The sequence below is a fragment of the Scleropages formosus genome, chromosome 18 (genome assembly GCF_900964775.1).
Source record: "Scleropages formosus chromosome 18, fSclFor1.1, whole genome shotgun sequence".
Classification (NCBI taxonomy): domain Eukaryota; kingdom Metazoa; phylum Chordata; class Actinopteri; order Osteoglossiformes; family Osteoglossidae; genus Scleropages; species Scleropages formosus.
In genome coordinates this window covers 6,932,887-6,960,507 of record NC_041823.1, presented here as the reverse complement: position 1 = coordinate 6,960,507, position 27,621 = coordinate 6,932,887, and the positions used below count along the sequence as shown (strand labels likewise).

General features: G+C 46.9%; 1 protein-coding gene across 6 annotated transcripts in view; it reads right to left on the bottom strand.

The window, feature by feature from the left end:
* Positions 1-637: 637 nt before the first annotated feature.
* Positions 638-27,621, bottom strand: part of oxr1a (oxidation resistance 1a) — a 135,155-nt gene continuing 108,171 nt past the window's right edge. For 4 of the 6 annotated variants that reach the window (XM_018762959.2, XM_018762960.2, XM_029259765.1 and 1 more), the window contains 11 exons: positions 23,833-23,985; positions 23,160-23,344; positions 21,452-22,062; positions 13,760-13,928; positions 11,929-12,094; positions 6,300-6,380; positions 4,682-4,807; positions 3,792-3,944; positions 3,564-3,659; positions 3,227-3,300; positions 638-2,352 (listed from right to left, as the gene is read on the bottom strand). In XM_018762959.2, the coding sequence (XP_018618475.1) occupies positions 2,217-2,352; positions 3,227-3,300; positions 3,564-3,659; positions 3,792-3,944; positions 4,682-4,807; positions 6,300-6,380; positions 11,929-12,094; positions 13,760-13,928; positions 21,452-22,062; positions 23,160-23,344; positions 23,833-23,985 (1,950 nt within the window). In that variant the 3' untranslated portion in view covers positions 638-2,216. Of the gene's footprint in view, positions 2,353-3,226; positions 3,301-3,563; positions 3,660-3,791; positions 3,945-4,681; positions 4,808-6,299; positions 6,381-8,650; positions 10,069-11,928; positions 12,095-13,759; positions 13,929-21,451; positions 22,063-23,159; positions 23,345-23,832; positions 23,986-27,621 lie in introns of those variants that run through there. The other 2 variants (XM_018762961.2, XM_018762963.2) reach the window with 2 other exon arrangements.

The window sequence follows — 27,621 nt, the reverse complement described above, 5'->3', positions numbered from 1 at the left end:
AAAGAAACTGTACCACTACTTTAGTGCCATCTGCACATTAATCGCTATCCATATAACTTGATGAATTTGGTTTGTGAAACAAAACAGGTTATAGGGCTTTTGGAATCGGCACTGAAGGCCAAAAACGTTAAACAGAAAAAATGTAAACATGGATTAGTTTCAGGGTTTTCCTCCCTCCACCATCCTGAAGTAGTTGTGCCCAGTAACTGGAACAGCAAAATACACTGGAAATAAAAGGAACAGTAATTCAGAGGTTAGGTGAAGAAAAAAAAAATACAGTAACACCATTACCAGGGCAGTACCTGTATGGAAGCAACTGGACATGAGAGTGAAAACAGCAGCTCAAAGGTATCCTATTTTCCTGGAAACTGATGAAGAGCTCATTTCCTCCTCAGAATTGTTAAATCTGGAAAAACAAAACTGAAAAAATATTGTCAAAAGGAAAATTACTGTATGTGACCCATTCAAGCTTGGCAATATGGGGGGGGGGGGGGGGGGAGGCATTCTGCAAGCTTTTTTGCATTAAAGCATTGTCTGAATGGAATAAAAAAAAGTCAGTTGAGTCAAAACTATCCACAAATATTAACCTAAAATACCATGACAACAAGTAAGAAATGTGCACTTTCAGAACCACATGTGAGGTTGTACAACAATTTATTTGTTTTCTCATTATTTATACATCACTGTTACATAGTAGTCTGGTGAAGTATTTGAGGGTTTATTCATGTAGTTCTCTGTCACTCCACAAGTACACAAATACTGGTGTGGAAGATCAGAAGGGTCAGAAAGCTGCTGCGAAACGTATTTACACCTCTGCGTCCTCGGTCGCTCTGTAAACTCTCGCTCTACAGACCGACAGAGACACGTCAAGCGCTAGCGTGACACCCTCAGTCTGGGTCTTCCACCTGCAGCACGGGCGACGCTCGGTCTTCCTGCAACGCAGACCGTCGCTCCCACCCTCATCTCCAAACAAGCAGCAGCGAGCGTTTGGTTATAAACTGCTATTGTTATGCTCTAACAAAGAAAAGAACTATACAGCTACTGCTAGATGACCCTAAAGAGCTGCTCTTATGCTCGTATGCTAGTTTAAAGTGCTAGAAGCAACCCACCAATCCACATTTTATATATATGTATATATTTATATAGGAACAAATCTACTATTTTAACATTAATTTACAGGGTAATATACATTATATTTGTCACAGCTGAATTATCAGCACAAAGATGATCACTGTCACACTTAACAGCAATAACTATATATAATTTTATATAGATATATATTAGATATATATATATAAAACCATATATAAATATTTAAATTGTCTTATTAGTGGAAAACATACGTAGTCTCAGGCTTTTCAAATTATACCCAGAAAAGCAATTATTAGTCAAGACATAAAAGCTTTACAGTTTTCTCTGAACGAACAACAGGTTGACAAAACTCCCACCTGTATTATCTGAGGTCACATGACAGTAATTTGCATATTCCACAAATCTATTGCAACACATTACTGTCTACAAACAGTACACACAACCCCGTCGCGGAGCTGGTGTCGGCTGAACTCACACATACACCCACTGAACGGAACGCAACGCAACATTACGACTATGGGTAGGTATCCTATGCGCTTCTGGTGATGGTGTACTATAACGGTGAACGATAGGAGGACTATAATACACACAACTTTACCTTTCACTTCTGAAGGAACGGTAACGTGAAAACGTCACTTCGCTCTTGTGTCCTGCCCTGCTGGTAAGTTTAGTGTCACGCAATGTCAAAATCCAACACTTTGCAGCTTTTGCCTGTGTAACCAAGGGAATGTGTGTGCTGCATGTGGATTGCTTATGGCCCACGATGCATCACTGTCATCCTACCAGAACGACCGAGGGGATGTAGACTTGCGTGTCTACAAATGTTCAGATCTCTGGGCTACAACGCTTCTGCCTCAGTCCCAAACCCAGCTGCTACCATCTACATCCGGGGTGACAATGCTCCAGTGGTCCGTTCTTCTGTGAGGTTGAAGCACAACATCCTCTCCGAAACGCCGCCTTCCTGCTCCACCCAGCGAGATCACATTGTGCAAGTGGAGTGGAACTGTGTCCTGCTATCCAAGGTGATGTGCAGTCAGGTTTGGAATGCTGCTGCTGCTCTGGTGACCATCCATTCCCTTTGTTTTCCATTTGCTCCCCCCACCCCCGAAAATCCCCTCGGTTCACTACTCAAAAGACCAAATTTCTATGTCTTGAACGTAGAAGTCCTCCTTTTTCGAAAGCATGGGGTTTCCAAATGTTTTACAGGAGTGACTTCTGCCATGGTACAGATCTCCATCCAGCCACAGACCAAACTCTCCCCTAGAAGAGGAAAAAAAGAAAGTCTGATACCATTTTCACTTGCCACATAAACACACCTTTAAGTGCTTTTCACAGGACAATAAAAAAACCCCTACATGACTACTACATATTTCTTTATGACATAGTCTCTAAATAATAATTATGGGATCCCATCAAGAACAAATGATAAACCTAAAAAAACCCATCATGGTTGATGAGCTATTTACATAAGGTCCTAATTGCATGAATATACAGTAATTTTATATATATATTTTTTTTCCCCTCATCGTGTCAGTCAGACCATCCCTGAGCCACATGCAGAAGGAAACTGGTGGCATTTAGTGCTGCAGTCAGCAGACAGCAGGCAGGTAAAGGGGAGGTGTGGACTGCAGGATCTACTGGCTCCTTTTCCGGCCTCGCTGACTGGCCCTGTGCCGCAGCCGTGAGTCATCTCTGCTCACATGGCCTCTCCCCAGAGGGGCCCGTAAGCCCAAGCACATGCTAATGTTCTCAATCCGCTGTCAGGCATGCTGAACACATCTTTGAGAATTTATTACTGTGGAATATGAACAATGAACCAATATTCTTTTAGAAGACTAAGCACTCCAGGGCACTGGGCTGATGAGGTGTGTGTAGCTTAATAGCCTTTGCAAGGATATTCAGAGATACATTGGTAAACACATTTTATATGCAGTTTTTTTGTTTGTAAGATTTTCAGCACACAGACTGTGAATAAACTCTTCCAAGTACCAGGGAATGGTGCGCTTTAGAGTACAAACCCAGAGGGCTGTGGACCTTAACATCACTCAAACACCTTGTATTTATACACACACACACACACACACACACACACACACACATATATATGACAAGTTGCTTCAAATGATCTTCTCACCCGCCACCTCCAAAAGCTAAGGAGTCCATGTCTCCTTTGATGAAAAACATATTGTCTCCAGTCCATCTGAAAACCTGAAAGAAAATAAAAACGAAATGGAACAATCAAGGTTACTGCTGAAAAGTGAGGTGAAAATGTCAGAAAATGAGCCGATTATATGTTCAAAAATAACAGATAAGCCCTTTTCAAGCAGAGCTGGTTACTTTGGCATAGAAAAGACGAATACTAGGATAAAACATCCGAAGACTCAGCTGCCTTTGGTATTTGTACATGTCGTGAACAGAAGATGAAATGTGGATAGGCAGGCTTTGTGTGAGAAGCCACACTGAATATATACCTCAAAGTCAGGACAGAAGGTGAACAGAAAAGTCTCTCCGGTGCCATAAAAGCCATCGCTGACCTTGAAGGGCTCCGAGGCCAACGCACCAAATACCTACAGAAAACCACAGGTGAAAAAGACAGACTGGTCAAAAACTTTATTGAAAACATGTTTTTGCAAATGCCTGTGGACGCACAACCTCCAGACAAGCCAATGTTCAATGTGGGCCTCTGGAGACCTGCACACCTGGCCGTCGCTGTCTTTGATGACCAGCAGCACTGGCGTGTCCTGACCCTGCATGGCACGGTACAAGGTCTTTATGCTCATGCCGTGTTTAGCCGTGCCAAACGCCAACGTCCACGGGTACCCAATGGTCCTTGGGGGGAGGTTCTTTGCAAGCTGGGAATTTGGAAGGGTAGAGAAGCAAGACAAGGGAAAGGAAAGAGAGAGGGGGGGAGGGGAGAAAAGAAAAAAAAAAAAGAAAAAAAAAAATCAGACTGGAGGCAAAAAGCCACTGCAATAAGTACCCAATTACAGGAGCATTGACCTTTTTAGAACGAACAAAGCAGGGATCTGTACACGTGTCAAAAATCTGTACAAATATGATTAGCACAAAGTGCTGAACACTGAATCCATGTGTGTTCTTTGTCTGCCCTACCACTGCCCTGACAGGTCTAATAGGGTCTATTCTTTGAAATATTAAAGAACACAGGTGGAAGTGACAAAGGAGTACCTGTTGAGCACTCCAAATAGGAGCCAGAACACAATACCCTGGAAAAGGGCACTTGATCTTTTCAGTTGAAAACTTCATAATGTCTGAAATATGTACATGTTCTGCAGCATAAAGAAAGATGGAAAGTCTATTTTAATGTGAGAGAGTTTCCATGTGGCAACCTTTTTTTAAAAAAAATTTAAGCTGCCAAAAATAAAAACCGAGTGCACTGGGTCATAGCACTAACAACTACATATCTGTGAGCCCCAAATTTATATGCAAATTACCATTGTCCAACAAACAAATACAACCAAGGTAACAAACCCCCCACTGCCTTTTCCCATATCAGTTTTCAGGGTGCAGATCAGAGATCAGGTGAGTGTGTGCAGCTGTGTGTTCATAGGAAGAGCACAGTCAGTGCTACCTTCTCAATCTGCTCTGGCTCCAACAGGGTGCTGGGTTCGTTGAGGTTTGGTCTGAAGGTCTCTGGCTCCAGGTCAGCCTTGATTGTGGGACCATGGCTGGTGCTGACATCCTCCTTGGTGGTTATCTAGAGGAAAGAGCAGACTGTGAGACAGAAGCCTCTTGGAGGAGGTGACCTTACCTAGAACACGGTCCAGGGTTCGCCACCAGAAAAAGTAGTAATGTTGAGCAGAATGTCTTGCCTTGCCTGTTCTTGGTAGCACATGCTTTCGGGGACAAAGCAATACCATTTTTTAAAGTTTTCAGCTGTATATACCAGACACCTCAATGTACGCTGCAGTCCAAAGTGCACTGCAAGTCATGCATGAGGAATTAATCAAAATTACAAGAGAGCAATGACATTAAACAGAGTAAAACCACAAAGCAATATTAAAGGCTAAATATCACAAAGGTGACTGGCTCTGGTACAGTGCTGCACACTGATATTACTTTGTCCCTTTCTTTGAACTAATAAAAGGTACAAATGCACAGCAGAATGAACAACCATTAGTTCAATGTAACCAGACAAAATCAGAACCAGAGCAAACCCCAAATCAAATATAGAATATCTAATCAAAAGCAAACATCCAAGAGGATTCATCAGTACATCTTTAAAACCAATGACCATGCTATCAATTTTCAAAAATTTAAAGGAAGGAGCCAATTTGGAAATGAACATTTATCATGCAATCGTACGAATTTGCCAAGATTTCAGAATTACACTTGGATGTTTGCATCATTTCCATGCCGAGGGGTTAATTCACTATTCTCCTGTTCAAGTTTAACATCACCAACAGCACTTTGCAAATTTCTCTGATTAGTAATAAGTAAAGAATGTTGGCTGAAGACTTTTTCTTTCAACAGAAATGGTATTTCCATACATATTTCAAGTAGTCACTAATATTAGGAAAAATTTTGCAATTCTGTAGAACAGGCCTATGAACGAATTGATTTCTCAGCTGAAAAGAACAAACGCTACTATAGTTATGGAACAAATGTACTCAAGTTACAACCTCTCAGCTGAATTACCTGCTTTGTCTTCAGCAAACAATCCAGCAGCAAGGTGATACCACCCCTTCAACCCAGCCAACCCCCACCCACAGTCCCTCCTCAATGAAACTCATGAGGACAGAAGCAAATGGATGCTGCGATGCACACAACTGGAAAGCGTCACTAAAGGGGGGAGACAGAAAATTCCTCATTTATTTAAGTTTAAAAAAAAAAAAAATTAGCTAAGCACAGTAAAAGTCAAACGCCTTGACACTGTAACAGACTATAAGCGATTGTAGCCACTGGGTCGGAACCAGGGCATGCAAGGAAGAGACGAACAAATCACAGAAAACTGACGTTCATGAACAGTGCAAGGTCAAAAGATCTTCAGAAAATGATGGAATTTTCTGCAGAAACTTTTTTCTTTCTTTGACGTTTCTCTGAAATGTTTTCTGGTTGTGATAGTGCAGCAGCCTTGGACAACCCAAGTGGAGATGAAAGGTTTCGCCCAGACTGGGGCACCGACACCGGACCTGGCCGGGCTGGAGCTAACAGGTTCTAGTGAATGGCTCTGGAGTTGGGTGGGGCACCTGGAGACGCTTGCAGAGAGCGCGCAGATCTTCGCTGTTTAGAGCATCAATCCGCCGGTGATACTCAGCCACCGACACCACCTGGTGCGGAGACAGGGAAGAAAAGTAATTCCACTGTAGATGGAGCAAGTTGTTTGTGCACAGCAAGAGGAGTGGAGAGAAAAGGAAAGGAAAGCAGGGGTGGGAATGGAATACAGTAACCACGAGTGGACAACATCCTCCGCAATACTCAATGGAAGTCTTCTTTCACCAGAAAGAATCATACTGAGATTAGAAACCTTCCAAAGTGTAATCCAGAATCTGGATGAACTGCAGGGGCATCTTCTTTAAAATAAAGGCCACCAAATTTGCTCAGAAAAACTGGTTAAACAAATCTGCAATGAATACATTTGCAAAATGTTTCTAAATACCCGTAAAAAAGGGGGGGGAAAAAAAAAAAAAAAAAAACTGAAAACAGATTAAATTCTGTTACGAGTTAAGGACCACCACATTGTCATATTTGTTACAGTTATGAAGACTGGAGAATATACCTCCTATAATCAAAAATTCTGTTTTGCTACCTTATTATACTCAAACTATTTAACAATATCTTCATTGTAACCTTAACTGAAATTACACAAGTGCTTTGGAGAAGAATAATGAGTATTGCAAGGGAAGACAGTTTCACATGCTACCAAGAGCACCGATACAAAGTGCCACTGGCTGAAAGCAGCTCTTTCGTCTCCCTGAAGAATTGCTTTCAGGTGGAATCCCACACCGGCTGTCTCTTCCTGTGCCAAGCCTGCCTTTCTCAATCTGCTCTCAGAGTAGAAAGCCTTTACATTAAAATGCAAGGTGAAATCCCTGGAGGGCATCAAATTGTAAATCATGAAAAACAACTGCGGTTTAAAAGTATCGGCAGTCAGTCTGGGAATACCCGACCAAAACAGTATGTACATTGCACAGCCCCACAGAACGTCGCCCTCCTGGAGGCCCTTCTAAAAATACTTCCGAATTACTGCTATAGTCTGTTGGCTGAATGGGAGAGACCGATACTCTTTAAAAGAAAGTCATTCTAGAGAACAACTTCATGAAGCATAGCTTGGCAACACTGCAAACCACAAAAAACCGTTCTCAAATCAAAGTAGGTAATACATATGATCAGCTTCATATGATCTAACTATCCTGGCTTTTATACCATTTTTACATCTCACTGGAAGCACAAATGGTGAAGATTTAAGTTATCATACCCTGGACATGTGACGGCAAGATCTAATTTCTCAAAAAGACAGTAATGGTGGGGAAAAAAAAGTTGGTGGAAAAAACACAGGGTGCTGGCAAACAGCAAGCACATGGACAGAGTCAATCGTAAGAAGAATGGATGCAAAGGCACAGTGGACGGCGGAACATTCTGGAGGGACTTGCGTGACGAGGGTTGTCCTCGACTCAACGGCACGATTACACATTTTAAGCAATTTACTGATGATTTTTTTCTTAAAACCACTTTGAACACTTTTGTGAGTTACAAGCCTTCTCTCCATAAAATTACAAAACTTCAGAGAAGAAAAAGCACACAGTTTTGGGTAAGAGATGAAAACCTGGGTCATTTCCTGCAGACGCCGGTGCAGAAGTGGGTTTGCAACACTAAGCAGACTGATAGCAACACACTATGAAGCCAAGACACAAAAACAGACCTGTCGAAGAGAACAAATAAGATTTGGCCACATTTACAGACCAGATCCAGGTAAACAACAGGTAGGGTAGTGCTCTACTGTGCTCCTGAAGGTTGCTGGTTTGACTCTCCCACTCCCTGCCACTAGAACCTAAAGTTTATCAATGCACTTACCCATTGATTACTGCCATAAAGACACCCTGCTGTATAAACTGCCCAAATATCACACACTGGTGAAGAGTGTCAGTGAAGCACTAAAATAGCGACAATGCTTAACCACAACAGTATTCAACACATCATCATGATAATAATCATGGGAAATGTATAGGGGAAAAACATGGATGGATTTCCCAGCACATTTTCTCATTAGGAACTAAGTGGCCCCACAAACATTCATTTAACCGGTTAAGTAAACTCCAAGTTAACAAAAAACAATCAATCAATCACGTCAGAAAAATCATGTACGAAGTCAGACGAGTTCTCTTAAATTTGCCAGTTAAAGAAGACTGATAATAAAGCCGCTCACTCTGCCGGTTAAAACTCCTCTTTAGCTCTGAGCTGGTGGAGTCAGTTAACAGATAACTAGTTTAACCGGCGGTTAACGACCCTCCACAGGCGCGGCGCGAGCACAGTCAGTCAGACAGAGGAGAAGAAACCGATAAACCCGACGTCACGGTCATATTATTAATATTATTCTTACCACAGTGTAACGAGGTTTCGGTGTCAGTCGAGGCCCTTCTTTCGCCCTTCTGTAAAAGAACATGTCGCCACTGCCACAGTCACATCCCAGCCGTCTTTCTTTGTTTTCTTCAATTAAATACCGGGGTTTCCACAGCAAACTCTCCAGAACGTCAACTCCGATCACGTAAACAACACACACAGAAAACAGCTCGCGGAGCTCGTCAACCTCAAGGCGTGCATTTGATCGGCAGGTCGTACAGCCAATTGGAATACAGGCCAAGGCCGAACTAAGCTCTGATTCGCCCAAAAGGTCTTCGACGGCCATAAAACTTTTGAGGCACGAGAAAATTAAAGGGGCAGTACCTACGTCGGGGGGAGGGGGAAGGTTGAGTGGAAATAGTATACAGACAAAATCTAACTAAAATGCTCTAGCAAATGGCCAGGTACGACCAAAAAAAGTTTATAAATACAACCTTCCAATCTGAGTCTGAACAGAAACACTAAAACAAGCTGAAAACCATTTGGCTGTTTGGCACATTTTCAACTGAATTTTGACAAAAAATATATTTCCGAACTGCACATAATCGCCTCAAAAACATGCGTAACAAGTTGGGTTCATCATGTCCCAACAATACTCACGCAGACCTAATTCCCCCCAACATTTGTGTTTAACTCCTGAGAGCTATTTCAAGTAATTTTTTTTGGTCCACCCAACATAAAGTTCACTGCACTGCATCAAAATAACAATAGTTGTACTGCATCTTCATACACAAGGAAGAACTCTGATATACAGAGTGCTGCTAAAATACCAGGAATGAGAGACAATCAAGTAACTTTACTTATTTAAATCAGGAGATCGTGTGGCCCCAGTTCCTTAAGTCCTTGGCAAACAAATAAGCCCACTTTGTATCGTACATCATTTATCGACATTAATATTTTAATGTGATCCTCGGACAGCGTATCGATGTCTTTCCTTCCTGTATCAGTTCCCCTGCGTTTCCAGCTACCGGCTACCTGTCAAGCTGCAGTTTTTGTGAACACGCAGCTTCCTGCAGTTGCTGTAACTTACATTTCCACAGCAATTTCTACTGGAATGATTATGTACGACTTGCTTACTGAAAACGTACACAGTTGCACAGCAAGGACAAAACTGGAGTCCCATCACTTTAGTGACGTACAGGGCTGCACACTTCTACAGGTCCTGGGTTTGAATAACCCCCCTACCCCCACCTGATACATTAACTTTGACAGAAGTACTTAACCTAAATTTCTCAAGTAAAATAACACGCTGTGTAAACAGTAAACCATTGCAAAGCTCATTACCGAACAGTCACTTTGGATCAAGAAGTCAAGAAAAAGATAATAAGCACCTATGAGAGTTGGCAGCGTAGTGGTTAGAGTTGGTTCGAATCTCACCTCTAGCTGTAGTACCCTTGAGCAAGGTACTTACCCTAAAATTACTCCAGTAGAATTACCTAGCTGTATAAACGGGTAAATAATTGTCAATAGATTAACACTAAGTCACTTTGGAGAAAAGCATCAGCTAAATAAATGTAAATATATATACAGACAGACACACACATATACATATACAGTATATATGTGTCTGTGTCTGTATATACATTTATACATATTTATATATGGGACAGCCAGTAGTGTAGTGGTTAGAACTACCACCTTTAGATCCAAAGGTCACAGGTTTGATTCACACTTCTGGCTTTAGTAGTTTTGGGCAAGGTACTTACCTTAAATTGCTCCAGTAAAATTTCCCAGCTGTATAAATGAGTAAATAATTGTAACCTTAAAACTATAAGTTGCTTTGGAGAAAAGCAGTAGCTACATGAATAAATGTATCTATGAGTGAACTTTTTCACAGCATAAGTTGCTTATCACAAAACCTCTTAACAGCTACTAAACTGCAATGAAACTACAGTTAAGGTAAAGTTACAATCATGATTATTTAGGCACTGATAGCAGGAATCAGTAATAGTAATTTTTTTTTGGTTGGCTCTCAAGAACTAGTCATCAGCAGTGATAGTTTCCACAAGCCCCTGGTTAAAATATGTCCTTGGATGGAGATTAACTACAGTCATGCGCCGCTTAACAACTGACCGCAACGGTGGCCCCGTAGAGATTATAATGGAGATGAAAAATTCTTAGACTAGCGACGTCATAGCCGTCGTAACGCAACGTGTTACTCACGTGTTTGTGGTGGTGCTGGTGGAAACAAACCTACTGCGCTGGCAGTAGTATAAAGGTATAGCACAGTCATGTACAGTACATAATACTTCATAATGATAAACACTTATGTTACTGGTTTATGCGTTTACTATACTACTTTTTATCGTTATTTTAGAGTGTACTCTTTCTACTTAAAGTTTACTGAAAAACAGTATGCTGTGCTACGCCAGCAGCAGCAGCGTCATAAATCTCGTTTACCGCGTCTCGACTGCATCAAGGCTATACCATCTAGGTTTAAGTATACTCTGATGTTCGCATGACGACGAAATTGCTTGACGACGCATTTCTCAGTATATAACCCCATTGTTAAGCGACACATGTCTGTATTTGCTTATAGTCGTGTCATCAGGTTGCCGATTAATTCTTTTCCCCCCCAGAAGTTGTATAAAGTATATATATATAAAAAAAATGTCCCTCCTGATCAGTGGGGAAACAAGCAGGTTTTAGAAGAAGGACAGAATCATAGAATACCAACATACAGTGTACCGTTAGTGTTGCTGTCACTGTACAACCACCTGAATGCTCACACTTGCATGTGATCAGTTTACTACATACTGTACTCCTTGAGGTCCTCAACTGAAGGCAACATAAGGGCCGCAGGAAACAAAAACATGCTGAAACAAAATGTAATATAGCAGCAGACATCAGGATTGTGCATGCAAACATACTGCACATTTGTAAAACACATTTCCTAACTTCACAAACGTTCTGCAATCATGCATAACACTGGCTCCAACTTTAAAATTACTAATGCTGTTCAATATTATGAAGATGATCAATATTATAATGATGGTGAGAACAAATGTACACAACTTTAACTGTGATCATTCATGCAAAATAAAGTTACTGTAACACACATGAACAAAAAACACTAAATATGCATACGATAAAAACGACAGCTTCGCATTTAATACATATTTTCCTCCTAAAGGAAATCATGTCTGAGCGAAGTGTTAGACAAAAACACATGTGTGCATTGTGCAAACTACACTTAGCTGGCTAGTGAAGGATAGTGGAGCTGGAGGGCCGAGGAGTACCCTGTCCCCAACACTTTACCTCCCACTCTTTGGCTGCGTCTTCTGCCGTAGACGGCTCCTCCTCTGACTCTGGCTCCTGGTTCTTCTTGACCACCATGAAGCCCGGCTCCCGGGCTTGGACACCCATTCCCTCCACGAACATTTCAGGGCTCCACTGGACGAAGAAGACGTACAGGTGGTCCGACCTGAGGAGACGGGAAAGGACGTGGGACCGAGGGATGAAGGGTAAGTTGCGGGTCCGCTCTTTGCTTCAAGACAGACATCAGTACTGCCTGAAGGTACAGTATAATACTAGACTTAAATATTAAGAAACTGTTGTACTGTCAGAAAACTGAAAGGAAAATATATACTCAGTGTGCTGTGTAGAACTTAAACAGTATCCTCTCAGGATATTAAAGGGGTTTAATTCCCCCCCCGACATGAACAAAAAAGAAAAACAGCATCTGTCCAGGATGGAAAGTCACAAAGGATCCACAAGAAACTGTTCTTAAAATATTAATAAACTCAAGTGTGATTCCATTTGTTTGTCTAATCACCAAAGCTATATGGCTAGAAGCTTCTAAACCATGACAGCTTTCTGTTCCAGCTGTGAAGTTTCCAAAGTGGCAAAAAAAAAAAAAAAAAAAAAAAAAAAAAAAAAGGAAAAGAAATGGAGCCTTGGTGGCAACAGCGGACGGCCTGGAGACGATGTCCTGCAGGGCCCCGTTTCCTAAACTGTGAAATGAGCCTGAAATTTGGGTAATCACCCCGTGTGGATTTGCTCCGATGTCATAGCACTACATGCAAAGACCTCACTAGGTCAAAGCAGTGAAAGGACTGCCTGTATGTTGTCGGTATCTCCACGCAAACGTAATTCAACGCCACGAACCCCTATCCACCACATACGTGACCCATCCAACACAAGATGCCGAACAAGTTGCACATAAATGAACTGGTACTACTTTTAAAAATTTTGATGCCATTTTCCACTTATCTTACTAAAAACCACATAACATTAATATAACGCAAGCAATTATTTCAAAACGGGTTTGGAAACAGAGGACGAATCTTATCTGGCTATAAAATTAGAAACAACGCCTTTAAATCAAAGAAGGACAGCTGTGCGCAAACTGTAAAAATGGTAATTGTATTTAAGTTTCGAAAACCTTAAAAAAAAGAACAAAACAGATTTCGATAAATGTCATTTTTCTCCATGTCTCATGTCTGCAGTATGAAACAAAGGCAGCATTGTGTACAATAAAACGCTAAGTCCAAAACATGAATCAGTTACACAGCACAACCTAACTGAATTAAATACTTTATGCAATTTAGCATAATTTACTAGAAAAACACATTTAATAGGTTTAGTGAAGACGACGTCACGGCTCCTTGTATTCGATTTCCCGGTAATGGTGTACAGGCTGTACCGCCGTAAGTTTGCGAGTGAAAGGGTGATTGAGTAGAGAGTCGAACACTGAAATCAGTGTCTAAAATTTCCAAGCTCATTTGAGACGACATACTTAAGTTTAACTGTCCCACTTCAGTCCATGCATCCGGTGCAAAATGATATAAAGAAGAAAAATGGGAAAAGCAGTCAAAGTAGTGCATATAAAGGCCAAATCTGTCGCTGGAAACCGCAACACTAAGACAGATGAGAGCGTTTGAGCAGGAGCAGTGGGACATGGGTTTGAAAATCCTTAATTTCCCTGCTGCTACTTTGAGTCGGGACCTTGACCTACATCGGTGCTGTGCGGCCTGTCCCGGAAAACCCTCTCTTGGCAGCCGTCCTTCATCTGTCCCGCCCACGTTAACGTGACCGATTTGGTCCTCCGGACCTATAAGCGGCGCTGCAGCACCGCTCTGGCGCTCACCTCTCCTGCGGCACAGCGAACCAGTACTCATGCTTGCGGTCCCTCTGCGCATACTGCTGCATGGAGGCGCTGGCGTTGGACACGAAGGTCTTCCGCATGGGCTTGCCCACTCGCAGGCACAGGAACTTGTGCGACCGGTTTCTCCGCTTCTCCCTGGACGTCACCTGTCCTGTGGCACACAGAGGGGACAGAGGAGTCTGCTCTCAGTAGGCTACCGCGGAGACAGCTCCGAGGTGCTCCGTCTCCCTTGCCGCGCAATACTATGACCAGTAACTGACTAAAACGTACTCGCATTTCCGTAGTTTTCACATCACTTTACAGCATCGGACGCACGGCTCTCCCACAAAACGAAAAGTGGAGGACGCAACCCTCTATACGTGCTCACAAAGAGTTGACGCTGAATTGATGGCAAAAAACTTAATGCTTGTGAAAGCAATCTAAACTAACTTTACTGGGTTAACAGTCACGGTATCGAAGGCCTGTTCTGCCTTACCGAAGTTGCTTATGATAAAACTGTCCATAGAAAGAATACATTTAAATTTCGCAAATACAGTAATCCCCCCCTTATCCGCAGGTTCACTTTCCATGGGTTGAAAATATTAAATGGAAAATTCCAGAAATAAACAATTCATAAGTTTTAAATGGCACGCCGTTCTGGGTAGTATGATGAAATCTCGCGCTGTCCTGCCCGGGACATGAATCATCCCTTAGTCCAGCGTATCTACGCTGTACACGCTACCTGCGCATTACACATTAGTCACTTAGTAGCTGTCTCGGTTATCAGATCGACAATCGCGGTATCGCAGTGCTTGTGTTCAAATAACTCTTCCTTCTTTAATTTAAAAAAAAAAAAAAAAAAAACTACTTAAACAATCAGTCCTTATGAGGACCTGGGTATTGGTCCTTAGTTTTCTTTCTTCTTCTGTATCGGAAAAATGTAGTATACATAGGGTTCGATACTATCTGTGGTTTCAGGCATCCGCTGGGGGTCTTGGAACATATCCCCTGCGGATAAGGGGGGGACCACTGTATACACAAAACCACTCAAACTTAAAATACTGGACCTTACATGACTGTTTGTGACAGCGAACTCTACGAGGGCTGAGAAGCAGGGCTGTGTATTAGTCACGCCGCAGTCTAGGTAGTGGAGGTGACGCTCATTTTGACAGGTACGTCTCAGTCGTGCGATATGCTGCGAAATTTTGCGCGGCAACATGAAAATCTATTGCCATCACGACTGGAAAGGCCGCTAAACTGTTGTGTAAATGCTGCGGTTCAACAGTGAAAATACAGGTTCAACCATATTAATTACGCACATAATCACGTTTTCAAGTGTCACTTGCGGAGTGTGCAATAACCTCACATTGCTGTGAGTTGATTAAAAATGTTATGCAATTATGAGCTATGAAATAGGAAAGTAATACGAAATATTATATATAATATGATTAATGATAATAGATTTACATATAACGCACAACCTCAATTTTGTTTTTTTTGTTGGGAGCCGTACGCATTTCTCTTCGGAGATGCCTCATTTTAGCTTCTTGCCACGTGAGGGGCACAAAGGGGGACAAGAGAGGAGTCTCTTCACATCCTGTTAGATAAGGCTGAGGCATCCTGGTAGACGTTGCACGTACATCAGCACCTACACCTGCTTACCCTGACCCCCAACATACACAACTAGTTATCGCTAAGACACCTGGTTGCCATAACTCCCCTATTTAACCCTCTGTGGGACAGTAAGAAGATACTTCCCCAAGAGACTTGCGAGAGAGACTGAGACCAAGACAGTTCAATTCCCTTCTATCAGACACCTTGTCTGACCTCAATATGTTTATTCCAGAATAAAGACTTCTGAATTAGTGAACGCTCAGTTGATGTCCTTCTGTTTGGAAAACCAGGCAGTTTGTCCCAAAGATCACTTTTCATCAGTGATCAAAAGCCCCCCGTATTACGTCTCCCTCGCACTGATATTTCAGACATTAGCGACTCGGCTCCAAAGAGCTCGTGCCAAAAGGTTATCTCACCTTTCTCATGCAAACCTTTATTTCGGCCTTGGCTGCGATGCTGGGGACGCTGCAGGAATTCCAAACTCCACTTGCTTCACAAAGTTAACCCGATTATACAAAAATATGTTAAAAGCCACTAAAAATGAACTCTGGCAATTTTTCTGCCGGTTACCATCATTTCATTAAACAGTTAGCTGACACCTTTGTCCAAGGTGACTTTCAATGTAAGATTTGTGTACTAAGAACGTTTAAATTATTTCCTCATTAAGCAGCTTGGTACTTTTTACAATATCAATTCGGGCAAGTACTTTGATCTTTGAACTGCAGGAGTTGGGGGGGGATTTGAACCCAAGTCCTTCAACTGGAGGGTAATTGCTCTAATACATGTACATTAAAAACTTTAGCAGATGCTTTTCTCCAAAGCAATGTACATCCATCCATCCATCCATCTTCCTCCGCTTATCCGGGGCCGGGTCGCGGGGGCAGCAGTCCGAGCAGAGTACTCCAGACCTCCCTCTCCCCGCACACCTCCTCCAGTTCCTCTGGGGGAACCCCAAGGCGTTCCCAGGCCAGCCGGGAGACATAGTCTCTCCAACGTGTCCTGGGTCTGCCCCGAGGCCTCCTCCCAGTGGGACAAGCCCGGAGCACCTCTCCAGGGAGGCGTCCAGGAGGCATCCGGAATAGATGCCCGAGCCACCTCAACTGGCTCCTCTCGATGCGGAGGAGCAGCGGCTCTACTCCGAGCTCCTCCCGGGTGACTGAGCTCCTCACCCTATCCCTAAGGGTGCGCCCAGCCACTCTGCGGAGGAAACTCATTTCTGCCGCTTGTATCCGCGATCTCATTCTTTCGGTCATGATCCAGAGTTCATGACCATAGGTGAGGGTAGGAACGTAGATCGACCGGTAAATTGAGAGCTTCGCCTTACGACTCAGCTCCCTCTTCACCACAACAGACCGGTACAATGACCGCATTACTGCGGACGCCGCACCGATCCGTCTGTCGACCTGCCGCTCCATTTTTCCCTCACTCGTGAACAAGACCCCAAGATACTTAAACTCCTCCACTTGAGGGAGCAACTCCCCCCTAACCCGGAGGGAGCAATCCACCTTTTTCCGACTGAGAACCATGGCCTCGGATTTGGAGGTGCTGATTCTCATCCCCGCCGCTTCGCACTCGGCTGCAAACCTCCCCAGTGCACGCTGCAAGTCTTGACTTGATGAAGCCAACAGGACCACATCGTCCGCAAAAAGCAGAGACGAGATCTTGCGGCCACCAAAACAGACACCCTCCGTTCCCTGACTGCGCCTAGAAATTCTGTCCATAAAAATAATGAACAGAATCGGTGACAAAGGGCAGCCCTGGCGGAGTCCAACATGCACCGGGAACAGGTCTGACTTACTGCCGGCAATGCGAACCAAGCTCCTGCTCCGGTCATACAGGGAACGAACAGCCCGTAGCAACGAGCCCCGAACCCCATAATCCCGAAGCACCCCCCACAGGATGCCACGAGGGACACGGTCGAATGCCTTCTCCAGGTCCACAAAACACATATGGACTGGTTGGGCAAACTCCCACGAACCCTCCAACACCCTAGTGAGGGTATAGAGCTGGTCCAGTGTTCCACGGCCAGGGCGAAAACCGCATTGCTCCTCCTGAATCCGAGGTTCGACTATCGGTCGGATTCTCCTTTCCAGTACCCTGGCATAGACTTTCCCAGGGAGGCTAAGGAGTGTGATCCCTCTGTAGTTGGAACACAATCTCCGGTCCCCCTTCTTAAAAAGAGGGACCACCACCCCGGTCTGCCAGTCCAGAGGCACCGTTCCCGAACTCCACGCGATGCTGCAGAGGCGTGTCAGCCAAGACAGCCCCACAACATCCAGAGACTTGAGAAACTCTGGGCGGATCTCATCCACCCCCGGAGCCTTGCCACCGAGGAGTTTTTTGACTACCTCAGCAACTTCAGCCAGGGTAATGGACGAGTCCCCCTCCGAGTCCCCAGCCTCAGCTTCCTCTACGGAAGGCATGTCGGAGGGATTGAGGAGATCCTCAAAGTACTCCTTCCACCGCCCGAGAACATCCTCAGCTGAGGTCAGCAGCGCACCACTTCCACTGTAAACAGTGTTCGTGGAACACCGCTTCCCCCCTCTGAGTCGCCGGACGGTTTGCCAGAATCTCTTTGAGGCCGACCGAAAGTCTTCCTCCATGGCCTCACCGAACTCCTCCCAAGACCGAGTTTTTGCCGCGGCGACTGCCAGAGCCGCGCTCCGTTTGGCCCGTCGGTACCTGTCAGCTGCTTCAGGAGTCCCATGAGCCAGCCAGGCCCGATAGAACTCCTTCTTCAGCTTGACGGCATCCCTTACTTCCGGTGTCCACCACCGTGTTCGGGGATTGCCGCCGCGACAGGCACCGGAGACCTTATGGCCGCAGCTCCGAACCGCCGCACCGACAATGGAGGAGCGGAACATAGTCCATTCAGACTCAATGTCCCCCACCTCCCTCGGGACCTGGTTGAAACTCTGTCGGAGGTGGGAGTTGAAGACCTCTCTGACAGGGGCCTCCGCCAAACGTTCCCAACAGACCCTCACTATGCGTTTGGGCCTGCCAGGTCTGTCCAGCTTTTTCCCCCGCCATCGAATCCAACTCACCACCAGGTGGTGATCAGTTGACAGCTCAGCCCCTCTCTTCACCCGAGTGTCCAAGACATATGGCCGAAGGTCAGAAGAAACGACTACAAAGTCGATCATCGACCTCCGACCTAGGGTGTCCTGGTGCCAAGTGCACTGGTGGACACCCTTATGCATGAACATGGTGTTCGTTATGGATAAACCGCGACTAGCACAGAAATCCAATAACAACTCACCGCTCGGGTTCAGATCAGGGAGGCCGTTCCTCCCAATCACGCCCCTCCAGGTATCACTGTCGCTGCCCACGTGGGCGTTAAAGTCCCCCAGTAGAACGACAGAGTCCCCAGTGGGAGCGCTTTCCAGCACGCCCCCCAGGGACTCTAAAAAGGCCGGGTACTCTACACTGCCGCTAGGCGCATAAGCACAAACAACAGTGAGAGACTGTCCCCTGACCCGAAGGCGCAGGGAGACGACCTTCTCGTTCACCGGGGTAGACTCCAACACATGGCGGCTGAACTGGGGGGCTATTAATAAGCCCACACCAGCCCGCCGCCTCTCACCTTGGGCAACGCCAGAATAGTGGAGAGTCCACCCTCGATCGAGTAGAGTGGTTCCAGAACCCAAGCTGTGAGTGGAAGTGAGCCCGACTATATCTAGACGGTATCTCTCAACTTCCCGCACCAGCTCAGGCTCCTTCCCCGCCAGTGAGGTGACATTCCAAGTCCCAAAAACCAGAGTTGGCGCCCGAGGTTTGGGTCGGCCGGGCACTCGGCCCCGACCGCCGCCCAAATCACAATGCACCGGCCCCTTACGGTTTCTCCGGCAGGTGGTGAGCCCACCGAAGAGCGGCTCCACGTTGTGGCTTCGGGCTGAGCCCGGCCAGGCCCCGTGGGCATAGACCTGGCCACCAGGCGCTCGCATGCGAGCCCCCCCCCCAGGCCTGGCTCCAGGGTGGGGCCCCGGTGACCTCATACCGGGCGGGGTAAACGGACGCCTTGATTTTTTCGTCATAAGGGGTTTTTGAACCGCGCTTTGTCTCGTCTGTCATCCAGGACCTCCTCCGTGAACCGCCACCTTATCGTGGTGGAGGGGTTTGAGTGCCTGAATGAGTCCAGGAGCTATGTTGTCTGGGGCTACATGCCCCTGGTAGGGTCTCCCATGGCAGCAATGTACATTTCAGAGAAAAATACAATGAGTGCATTACATCAAAATAATACAGTAATAATAGTACTATGCCACCTGTCACCCTGTTTTTAATGATACTGTTAAATTCCTGAGCAGTTCATGAATCTCACTTGGGACATTAAAGCCAAAGACTTTACAAAGAGTAAAAATGAAAGGTGCAAAAAGTTCCACTACGAGTTGAGTCGAACAGAGTCACTGTACCGAACAGCGATTAAGGTGAATAAAGGCCAACAGGTTCCCATATCTCAGTTGAGACAGCAGGTGGCGTAGTGGTTAGAGCCATGGCCTTGGGCTTGAAGGATCCAGGTTTGAATTCCCGGCCCCTCAAGTACCCCTGAGCAAGGTACTTACCCTAAGTTGCTCCAGTAAAATTACCCAGCTGTATAAAAGGGTAAATAATTGTAATATTAATACTGTAAGCTGCTTTAGAGAAAAACGTCAGCTAAATGAATAAACAAATGTAAGGTGAGGAGGTCCGATTCGGCAAACAAGGAAAGTGGTTGGCAAGGCACGAGCGGCTTAAATGGAAGCAATTAAAGGAGTTGAGAGAACTCCACCGAGAGCTCGGGTATCTCGAGGAGAGACGCTCAGGGGCGCAGGAGACGCCTGTAATGCTTAGTTCTGCTCCGCTGTGTGAGACACCGCTCTGTACATCTTGCTGTGTCTCTCGGGGACGGGAAACAGGAGCTCGGATTAAGTGCCAACTGCACGTCCGCAGGGACCCCGGGCCGACGAGGTGCCTTGTAACCAAGTCCCTGAGAATTTTGGGAAGTTAGACTAAGCTGCTCTTGAAATGCTGTGGATATTTTTGTTATTTCCTTGCGATACAGATTCCTTTCTGCTGTGTGGGACGGAATGTGAAGCAGCTGGGGAATTCAGCCACTTGACAGAGTGTTTAAGTTTCAGGAAGAGCAAAACCTTGCACATTGAGCAAACTATCAGCTCAAATTAATCTGACACATACAACTCCGGTTGCATAAAACAACGGAAAAGACATTACTGGGCAGCTTGACTGGTGCACCTCAATAGATGGGGTCTGAGCAGTTATTAATAACAGAAATCAATATTAATTAACATTCAGTCACAGCTGAAATGCAACCCCCCCTCCTTTAGTACTATGGTACAAAATGCTGACTGTAGAGGTTATTCCTATTACTGTTATTAATACAATTATCTGATGATTTTCTTAAGAGCAACTTATTAAACAACAGATAATGATTGACCAAGTTATAAAGCTGGGTAATTTTCACCATCGATTCAGGGTAGGTACCTTGCTCAAGTGTACTAGAGGGACGGAGTTCAAACCTGGGTCCTTCAAGCCCAAGGCCATGGCTCCAACCACTACGCCACCTGCTGTCTCAACTGAGATGTGGGAACCTGCAGACATTACTGTACAACAGCTCTTGGATTTGTGACCCCTGTCATAGTGGAAACCTCTGGAAAAATCCGTAACAAGTGATTCCGACGTACAAAACATACAGTCACATAATTATCAAGTATTTAGGTGACACCTTTTTTACAAGTCGACTTACAAACTTCAGGATTACGCTGGGCTACTTAGAATCTTTCCACAGAGTCACCAATACACCTGAAATGTACGTCTTTGAACCGTGGGAGGAAACCAGACCACCTGGAGGAAACCTATACAAACAAAGGAGAACGTGCAAACACCACACAGACTGAGCTGGATTCCGACCTACATCTGAAAGCTCAGCCCAGGAACTGCGGGGAACCAGTGCTGCCTCCTGTGCCGCTCCACTCAGGGTGTGAGCAATATCCATAAGTCGTCGCGCTTTATGAGTCGCAAAGCTGATGGTGTAATGCTGAGGATGCCCACTGCTAGACTCCCTCCACGCATCCCCTCATACATTACCTTCAGTAGGCACTTGGCCCTCTGTCACTTCCATGTGCACGTTCTCCCTCTGCTCCTTGGTTTGTTGCATAGTATGACTCTTCCACATCTTCCTTAGCTCCTCCACGTCTGCCTCCGAGTCCTGGGTCATTTCCTTGGTGGCATCCTCTTGGGCACCGTCGCCCTCGCTGGTGGACCGGTGCACCCTGGAAGGGGGCGTGCCAGGAGTCTGCTCCGCGCTATGCTGCCTGGAGCCTGTGGCCAGCGTCCGCTTGCTGGTCGGCCCTTCCGGGCTGCCTGCAGCCCCAGGCTGCTCCCCTGCCTCCTGCCCGTCCCCTGCAGGCTCACCGGTTAGCGCAGAGCTGTCGGCTGTTGCCTCCTGGTGGACGGTCAAGACGGATTCAGAGGAGGCGCCCGACGACTTGTCCTGCCGGAGCTCATCGGAAGACACCAGCTCCTCGCGGATGGGGGAAAGCTCCGATTCGGTGAAGACGTCCTCCGAGAAAGACTCCTCTGTACTGCGGGGTGCCGTGCTGCCACTGTCGTTCCCCGTGTCCCGTAACCGGAACTCAGCCTCGTCTGTGTGGCTAGCTTTTATTCTCTTCGGCTGGGAAGTATCGCGCTCCACATCCCTGTAGGGAGACACAGGCAGCAGAGCAGATGCTTAGAGAAGAACGAAACCCTAGTGATGCAGATTCAAATGCGGGGAACAGTTTTGCATTTAGTCTGCAGCCTCAGGTTATCGTCAGATGTTCAACACTGGAGGGGGGATGAGGGGAGGCTCAGAAGACCTCTGGAGAAGAGGGGAACACAAATCATGCTGTCATGGTGTGGATGGGTGTCGTGGGGTAGCTGACAGCAGTGTACAGGACCAGTCGGAAGAATGATTCCACTCGGTGGAAACTGGCATTTGTTGAACGTTTGGTCAGGAAAGGAGATGCCATGTCTTCCCAGCTCATCTGTAGCACCCGTGGGCTGCGTTCTTTCAATTCCCTCTTCAGCTTTTCCCCACAGAGGTGATGCCTGGGTTGCTCACCTGTATTCAAAACTTCAGACTGGTGCTGCACATGAAAAATAAAATGCTGAACGGGGGGAGTTCAACGCATCCTAAAAACAAGCAGGAGTCAACCTGACTGCTGGCTTCCTATAGCTGTGCTTTGATAGCTGTGGACTGTAAGAGTTCACACAGCGGTGAAGAGAAGGTGGCACAGAGAGAGACTAATGTCAACCCTCCATCCTGCCTGTGTTCATACTGCACTTTCATCACTGACGGCTTATAGCAGGATCCGTGCCGCGAGCGCCAGATGTGCACAGGACCCCGAGGAGCCGGGCATTCATTCCTAAGGAGGACTCTGGACGCTTATAAGCTCTCATTAAAGGCATGCTCTCATCCAGAGCCAGAGGAGTGGGCGGCACAAACTCGGCAGAAATCATTACTCTTTCAAGTCTCAAATTAGTTTAGTAACTAGTATATAGGTGTGTGAACACTATTAAACTTGGAGTAAATCACTACTTCCGGTTTGGTAAAGAGGACAAAGGAACAGTCAGTGGTGTAAAAACGCTGGGCGAGCGGGAGGGCCGAAGCAGTGACGGGGAGATCAGCTCGGGTACGAGGAGACGTACGTGTGTGTGTGTGTGTGTGTGTGTGTGTGTGTGTGTGTGTGTGTGTGTGTGTGTGTGTGTGTGTGTGTGTGTGTGGGGTAGGCTCATGCGGTGGCGGAGCTCTTACTGGGGCACGGACTCCCGGACCTTACTGTCGGTTATCTCCCGGTACACGGCAGCGGACACGACCTCCTCCAGGGGGCACATGATGCCATATTCCTCGCAGCCACGCTCCTGCACCAGGGGGTCTGTCCGGTGTGGGTCAAACATGATGTTGTTGGGGGTGATGAGCAGCACCCCGCTGACAGCACCCTTTGAGGAGCATGAGACAGGACGACATACGTGAGAACATAAAAACAGAGAGTCTGGATTCTTTCACGGACCGAACACCAAGCAGGAGCAAAGCGGTATCCCTGTGGTACCCTTTATAACCCCTGCAGGCGATGAGTTACCACTCTGGTCCTCGGTACACCGCTTGCTGGCCCCTTCGCCAGCCTGGCAGCAGCATCCCTTTTCACACACCAGCCTGAACCTCCCAAAGCGGGGAAACGTCGAGCGCCTTCACGACGTAGCGCACGAGGACACCGGACGGCTGATCGCAAGCCTTCGGCTGCAGGGCTTCTTCCTTCAAAGTTTCCCCTAAGTACTCTCAAGTGATTTCCTCTAATCGCATTTGCTGCACACGCCCGATGCTGAGGACCGCATTCGGGCACTATTTCACGGACCAGACTACGCATCCGACACCTAAGCTCATGGACGTTTCGCGGTTCCCTTCAGTGGGTGGTCCCAGGGGAGCTTACCTTGCCATCTGTGATGTACTTGCAGTTGATTTTGAGGAACTTCTCGGTCAGGGCCTCCTCCTCTTCAGAGGTGGAGGACACCACCCTGGCGGGGCGCAGGCTGCTGGGAGGCGGCGGCGGGGGGGCTTCTGGTCGAGAGGCTCCGTCGGAATCCTGGGTAAGACGACACGGAGACGCCTGTGACAACAGCTATAGCTCACGCATATGAAACACAACAGATGGAACTGTGGAGCCCCACTACCAGTGTGATAGTATAACAGCAGTACTGCCGGAGTAACTGAAAAACATCACTTTTCTTGCTGTGATCAACTGGTACGATCAATAAAGCACACATCCCTCCACCTGCATCAACAGCCACTTGTCCCGATGGTTCAGAACACATCCTGTGAAGCAGAGCGCATGCTGGAGAGGACATCCACTCATCGCAGGGCTATCAGACACACGCACAGTATGTAGAGTCACCTTTGGTGTGGGTGAGGGAACTTCAACACCTAAAAATTGTAGCAACTGCAACATGTTTAGCCTTTTGACCAGTATGTCTGGATTTTTACTACTGGAGCTCCTCTCTCCTATTCAAATTCCCTTCCCTTCCTTTCCCCATGGCTGGTGCTGTGTGGTGGTGTGTGTTCGGGTGTAAGTTTGAATGAGACTCGGGTCGTGTGGTGCTCACATTCCCTTTGTGACCCCAATCCAAAGACATATGTGGAAGACGGGGGGGGGACGGACGGACGACCCACTTCCACACCCTCCTTTCCATAGCAGTGAGAAGCAGCGCGACTTGACAGCACTAACCCTTCTGTCTCTGGCTTCAGCAGTACTTTGGTTTTGTTTAATGGTCTCAAAATATGAAAGACGAATATATAGTTTATAATCCGCTTTGGGAATGTTTCCCAGAGCACCACTGCAGGGACACCCTACGAGGCCCACAGCGTGACGCTTTTGGCGAAGAATTAAGTTCTTTGCTATAGATCATCCTTGCATTACATCCGAGTGGACAGATTTGCCTGGTTCTCATTAATTAAATTCTTCACGGCTTTAAAACGGGCTGCGCAGACAGGTCCCCGCAGACCCCGTCCGCCGGAGGAAGCGCCGCGTTTAGTCTTGGGCATTGTCCGAGGGGGTGGGGCAGAGGGGCGAGGGCACAGAGTTTGGACGAGGACAGGGAATGCTCGATGCTTGCCGGCAATCCCCGGCACTCCGGCGACCTCTCACACCCAGTCGCTCCCCTACCGTGACCGATTCCCTCCGCTTAGAGCCAATACTGCTGGTGTATGAAGAACCAGAGGCAAAGCAGTAGGGGGGCGAAACGGGACACTCGCTAGGGGGCCTCCAGAGCCCTTCCGGAGCACACATCTTCCCTCCATCGTGACAAACGTTTCTGTATTCGCAGCAGAACTCGGGATGCATGTAGACACAACCGAGGGGCAAGAGCTGCAACTTGACCAAGGGAGCTAGAGTTTCGGGTACAAACACGCTATATGCCTCCCACTCATTGACCTGGTGCTCAGTAAGAGGCTCCACCAGACATTTAGAAAGTGACGTCCAAGAGGACTTTCTGCGCACATGGGCACCTACTGTATGAGACACGTGAACGAAGCAGCATCACGAAAGGACGCACTCAGACCCGACAACTCAGGTCCATCGACGTCTCACTTGCTGTGCATTAACCACTCCTCCAGCAATGGGAGCGGACCCAGGGACTTCACCCCGGTGCGTGAACACACACACACACACACACACACACACACACACCTCCCGATACCCACGCTCTCTGACAGCCTCTTTATGAGAAGATAGCAGGCCTGCGCTCTAAATAGGCAGCGGATGCGATATTTCTTTCCCACCTCACAGTTCTGTGGTGTAGCTACTTCCCTCTATTATCGCTGGCAGGTGGCAAGGTGACGGTACACTTTGCAATGCCGATGCCGTCAGGAAGAAGTACCGGGAAACCGGGTTGCCGCTGCTGTCGAAAGGCACGGCGAACTGTGCCGTTTCGTTTGCGGCCCTTCACAGACAGTACGGCAGGCCTTTGCCGTGATATGGCAGGACGAGGGTGAGAGAGCGCTCCGCCATGCGCATGACGTCAACCGCGATCCACATAATCGGCAGACCCCAGAGGAATTCCGGCGCTTTTCTCGATCACGCCGCCAAAGACGTAGTAGCAAACATAGGACAACCTGCCAGTGTCAGTTCCCGGAAACAAACAAATTTGGTAAAAAGTCGTTCATATTAAATAAAATTTATCACAAATAAATGTGTTTCTCAGACAAACAAGTTCTCACGAAAACTCCTCGTTCGATAAAGGAAGAAGTCCAGGAAAAAAGGAGGACAATCGAAAGGTTTCTTCACAGCACTCCAGCCACGTGGCATGTAAATCAATCCGCTTTAGATCAATCAGAGAGACGACAAGTGGCTTAAGCAAAACCGGGGGCTCGGAGAATTCATTTCCTGCCGTCTGCCGGCCTCGGCGACAAGGGGCGCGCGGACGGTATTTTCCGCCATCTTCCCAGACAACTTTTATTGACAGCGGAGGACCTTCTTTGCAGCGGGATTCAGACTCTGAAAGCTCCCGTCTATATTCATTCCCCGTTCCCCTGGCCTCCGTTTACCGAGGAACTGCAGAAGCGAAGAACTCCCAGGATGATATACTTCAACTAAGCAGACAGTAAATTTAACACTGAATCAGCACCCCTAATGTAGCATAGGTTCCCCCGTGTGAAAGCAAGGGCAATACAGGGGACCATCTGTACACGTTAAAATATTACAATTAATCATTTAGCTGATGCTTTTCTGCAAAGCGACTTACAGTGTTAATCTATCTACAGTTATTTACCCATTTATACAGCTGGGTAATTTTTCCTGCAGTCATTTAGGGTAAATTCCATGCTCAAGGGTACTACAGCTAAGGGTGAGATTCAAACCCGCGACCTCTGGGTCCAAAGGCAGCAGCTCTAACCACTACACTACCAGCTGTCCCGGCAAAATGTAAAAATGAACCTAACTATTAACGTTCTGCGTGGAGATTTCTGATCCATTCATGCCAGTCTTCATGGACAGACCACCCCGCCGTAGGACAGCAAAGATATGAGGGTCCCCCCCCGCACCCAAGCCCTTTATTCGACGGCGCCAGGGGGCCGCTGTAGGGGCTGGGCGGAGAAGCGCTGGCAGCACGAGCCTCGTACCATCTGGTGCTCACCTGCAGCGGGAGCGCAGAGCTCAGCCAGGAGGACGTGGCAGCTGGCCCAGGCTGCAGGTGACCGGGGCACTGATTTGACGCGCCACCGTCGACACGTTCAACTTTCGGAGGTGGAATCGGCCCCTGGCTTCAGAGGTTCCGGAAAAACAGCTCGGATCTCAGGGTGCTTCGCTGAGCTGTGCTGACTCACAACTCGCGCACACACCCTCCCAGTTCCCATATACAGACCTTCCTTTTCTGAGCCATTACCAAGATGCACAAGGGCAATGCAACGTGTACAGTTCCGGAAACTCCTCAGCGCCACCTGCTGGACACAACGGCGCATTAAAACGGGAATTAATCAGCTTGAGCACAATTGTGCACCTTTCCAAAAAAAGACTTAATCTCAAAATTCTTTTCGCAGTTATTCTTACAACTGCACTTAATCCCTTTTACGCTGTTAACGACCCTCTAAAGATCAGAAGGGCCGCCAATAAGCCAAAAGCGGGAGAGGAAGGGGGAGACGGCGTCGATATTGGCTGGGAACGGAAACACATGCCGTCATTCATCTCTGCACTTGGCAATGCCAGTCGCACGCTTTGAGGCCCCACCGC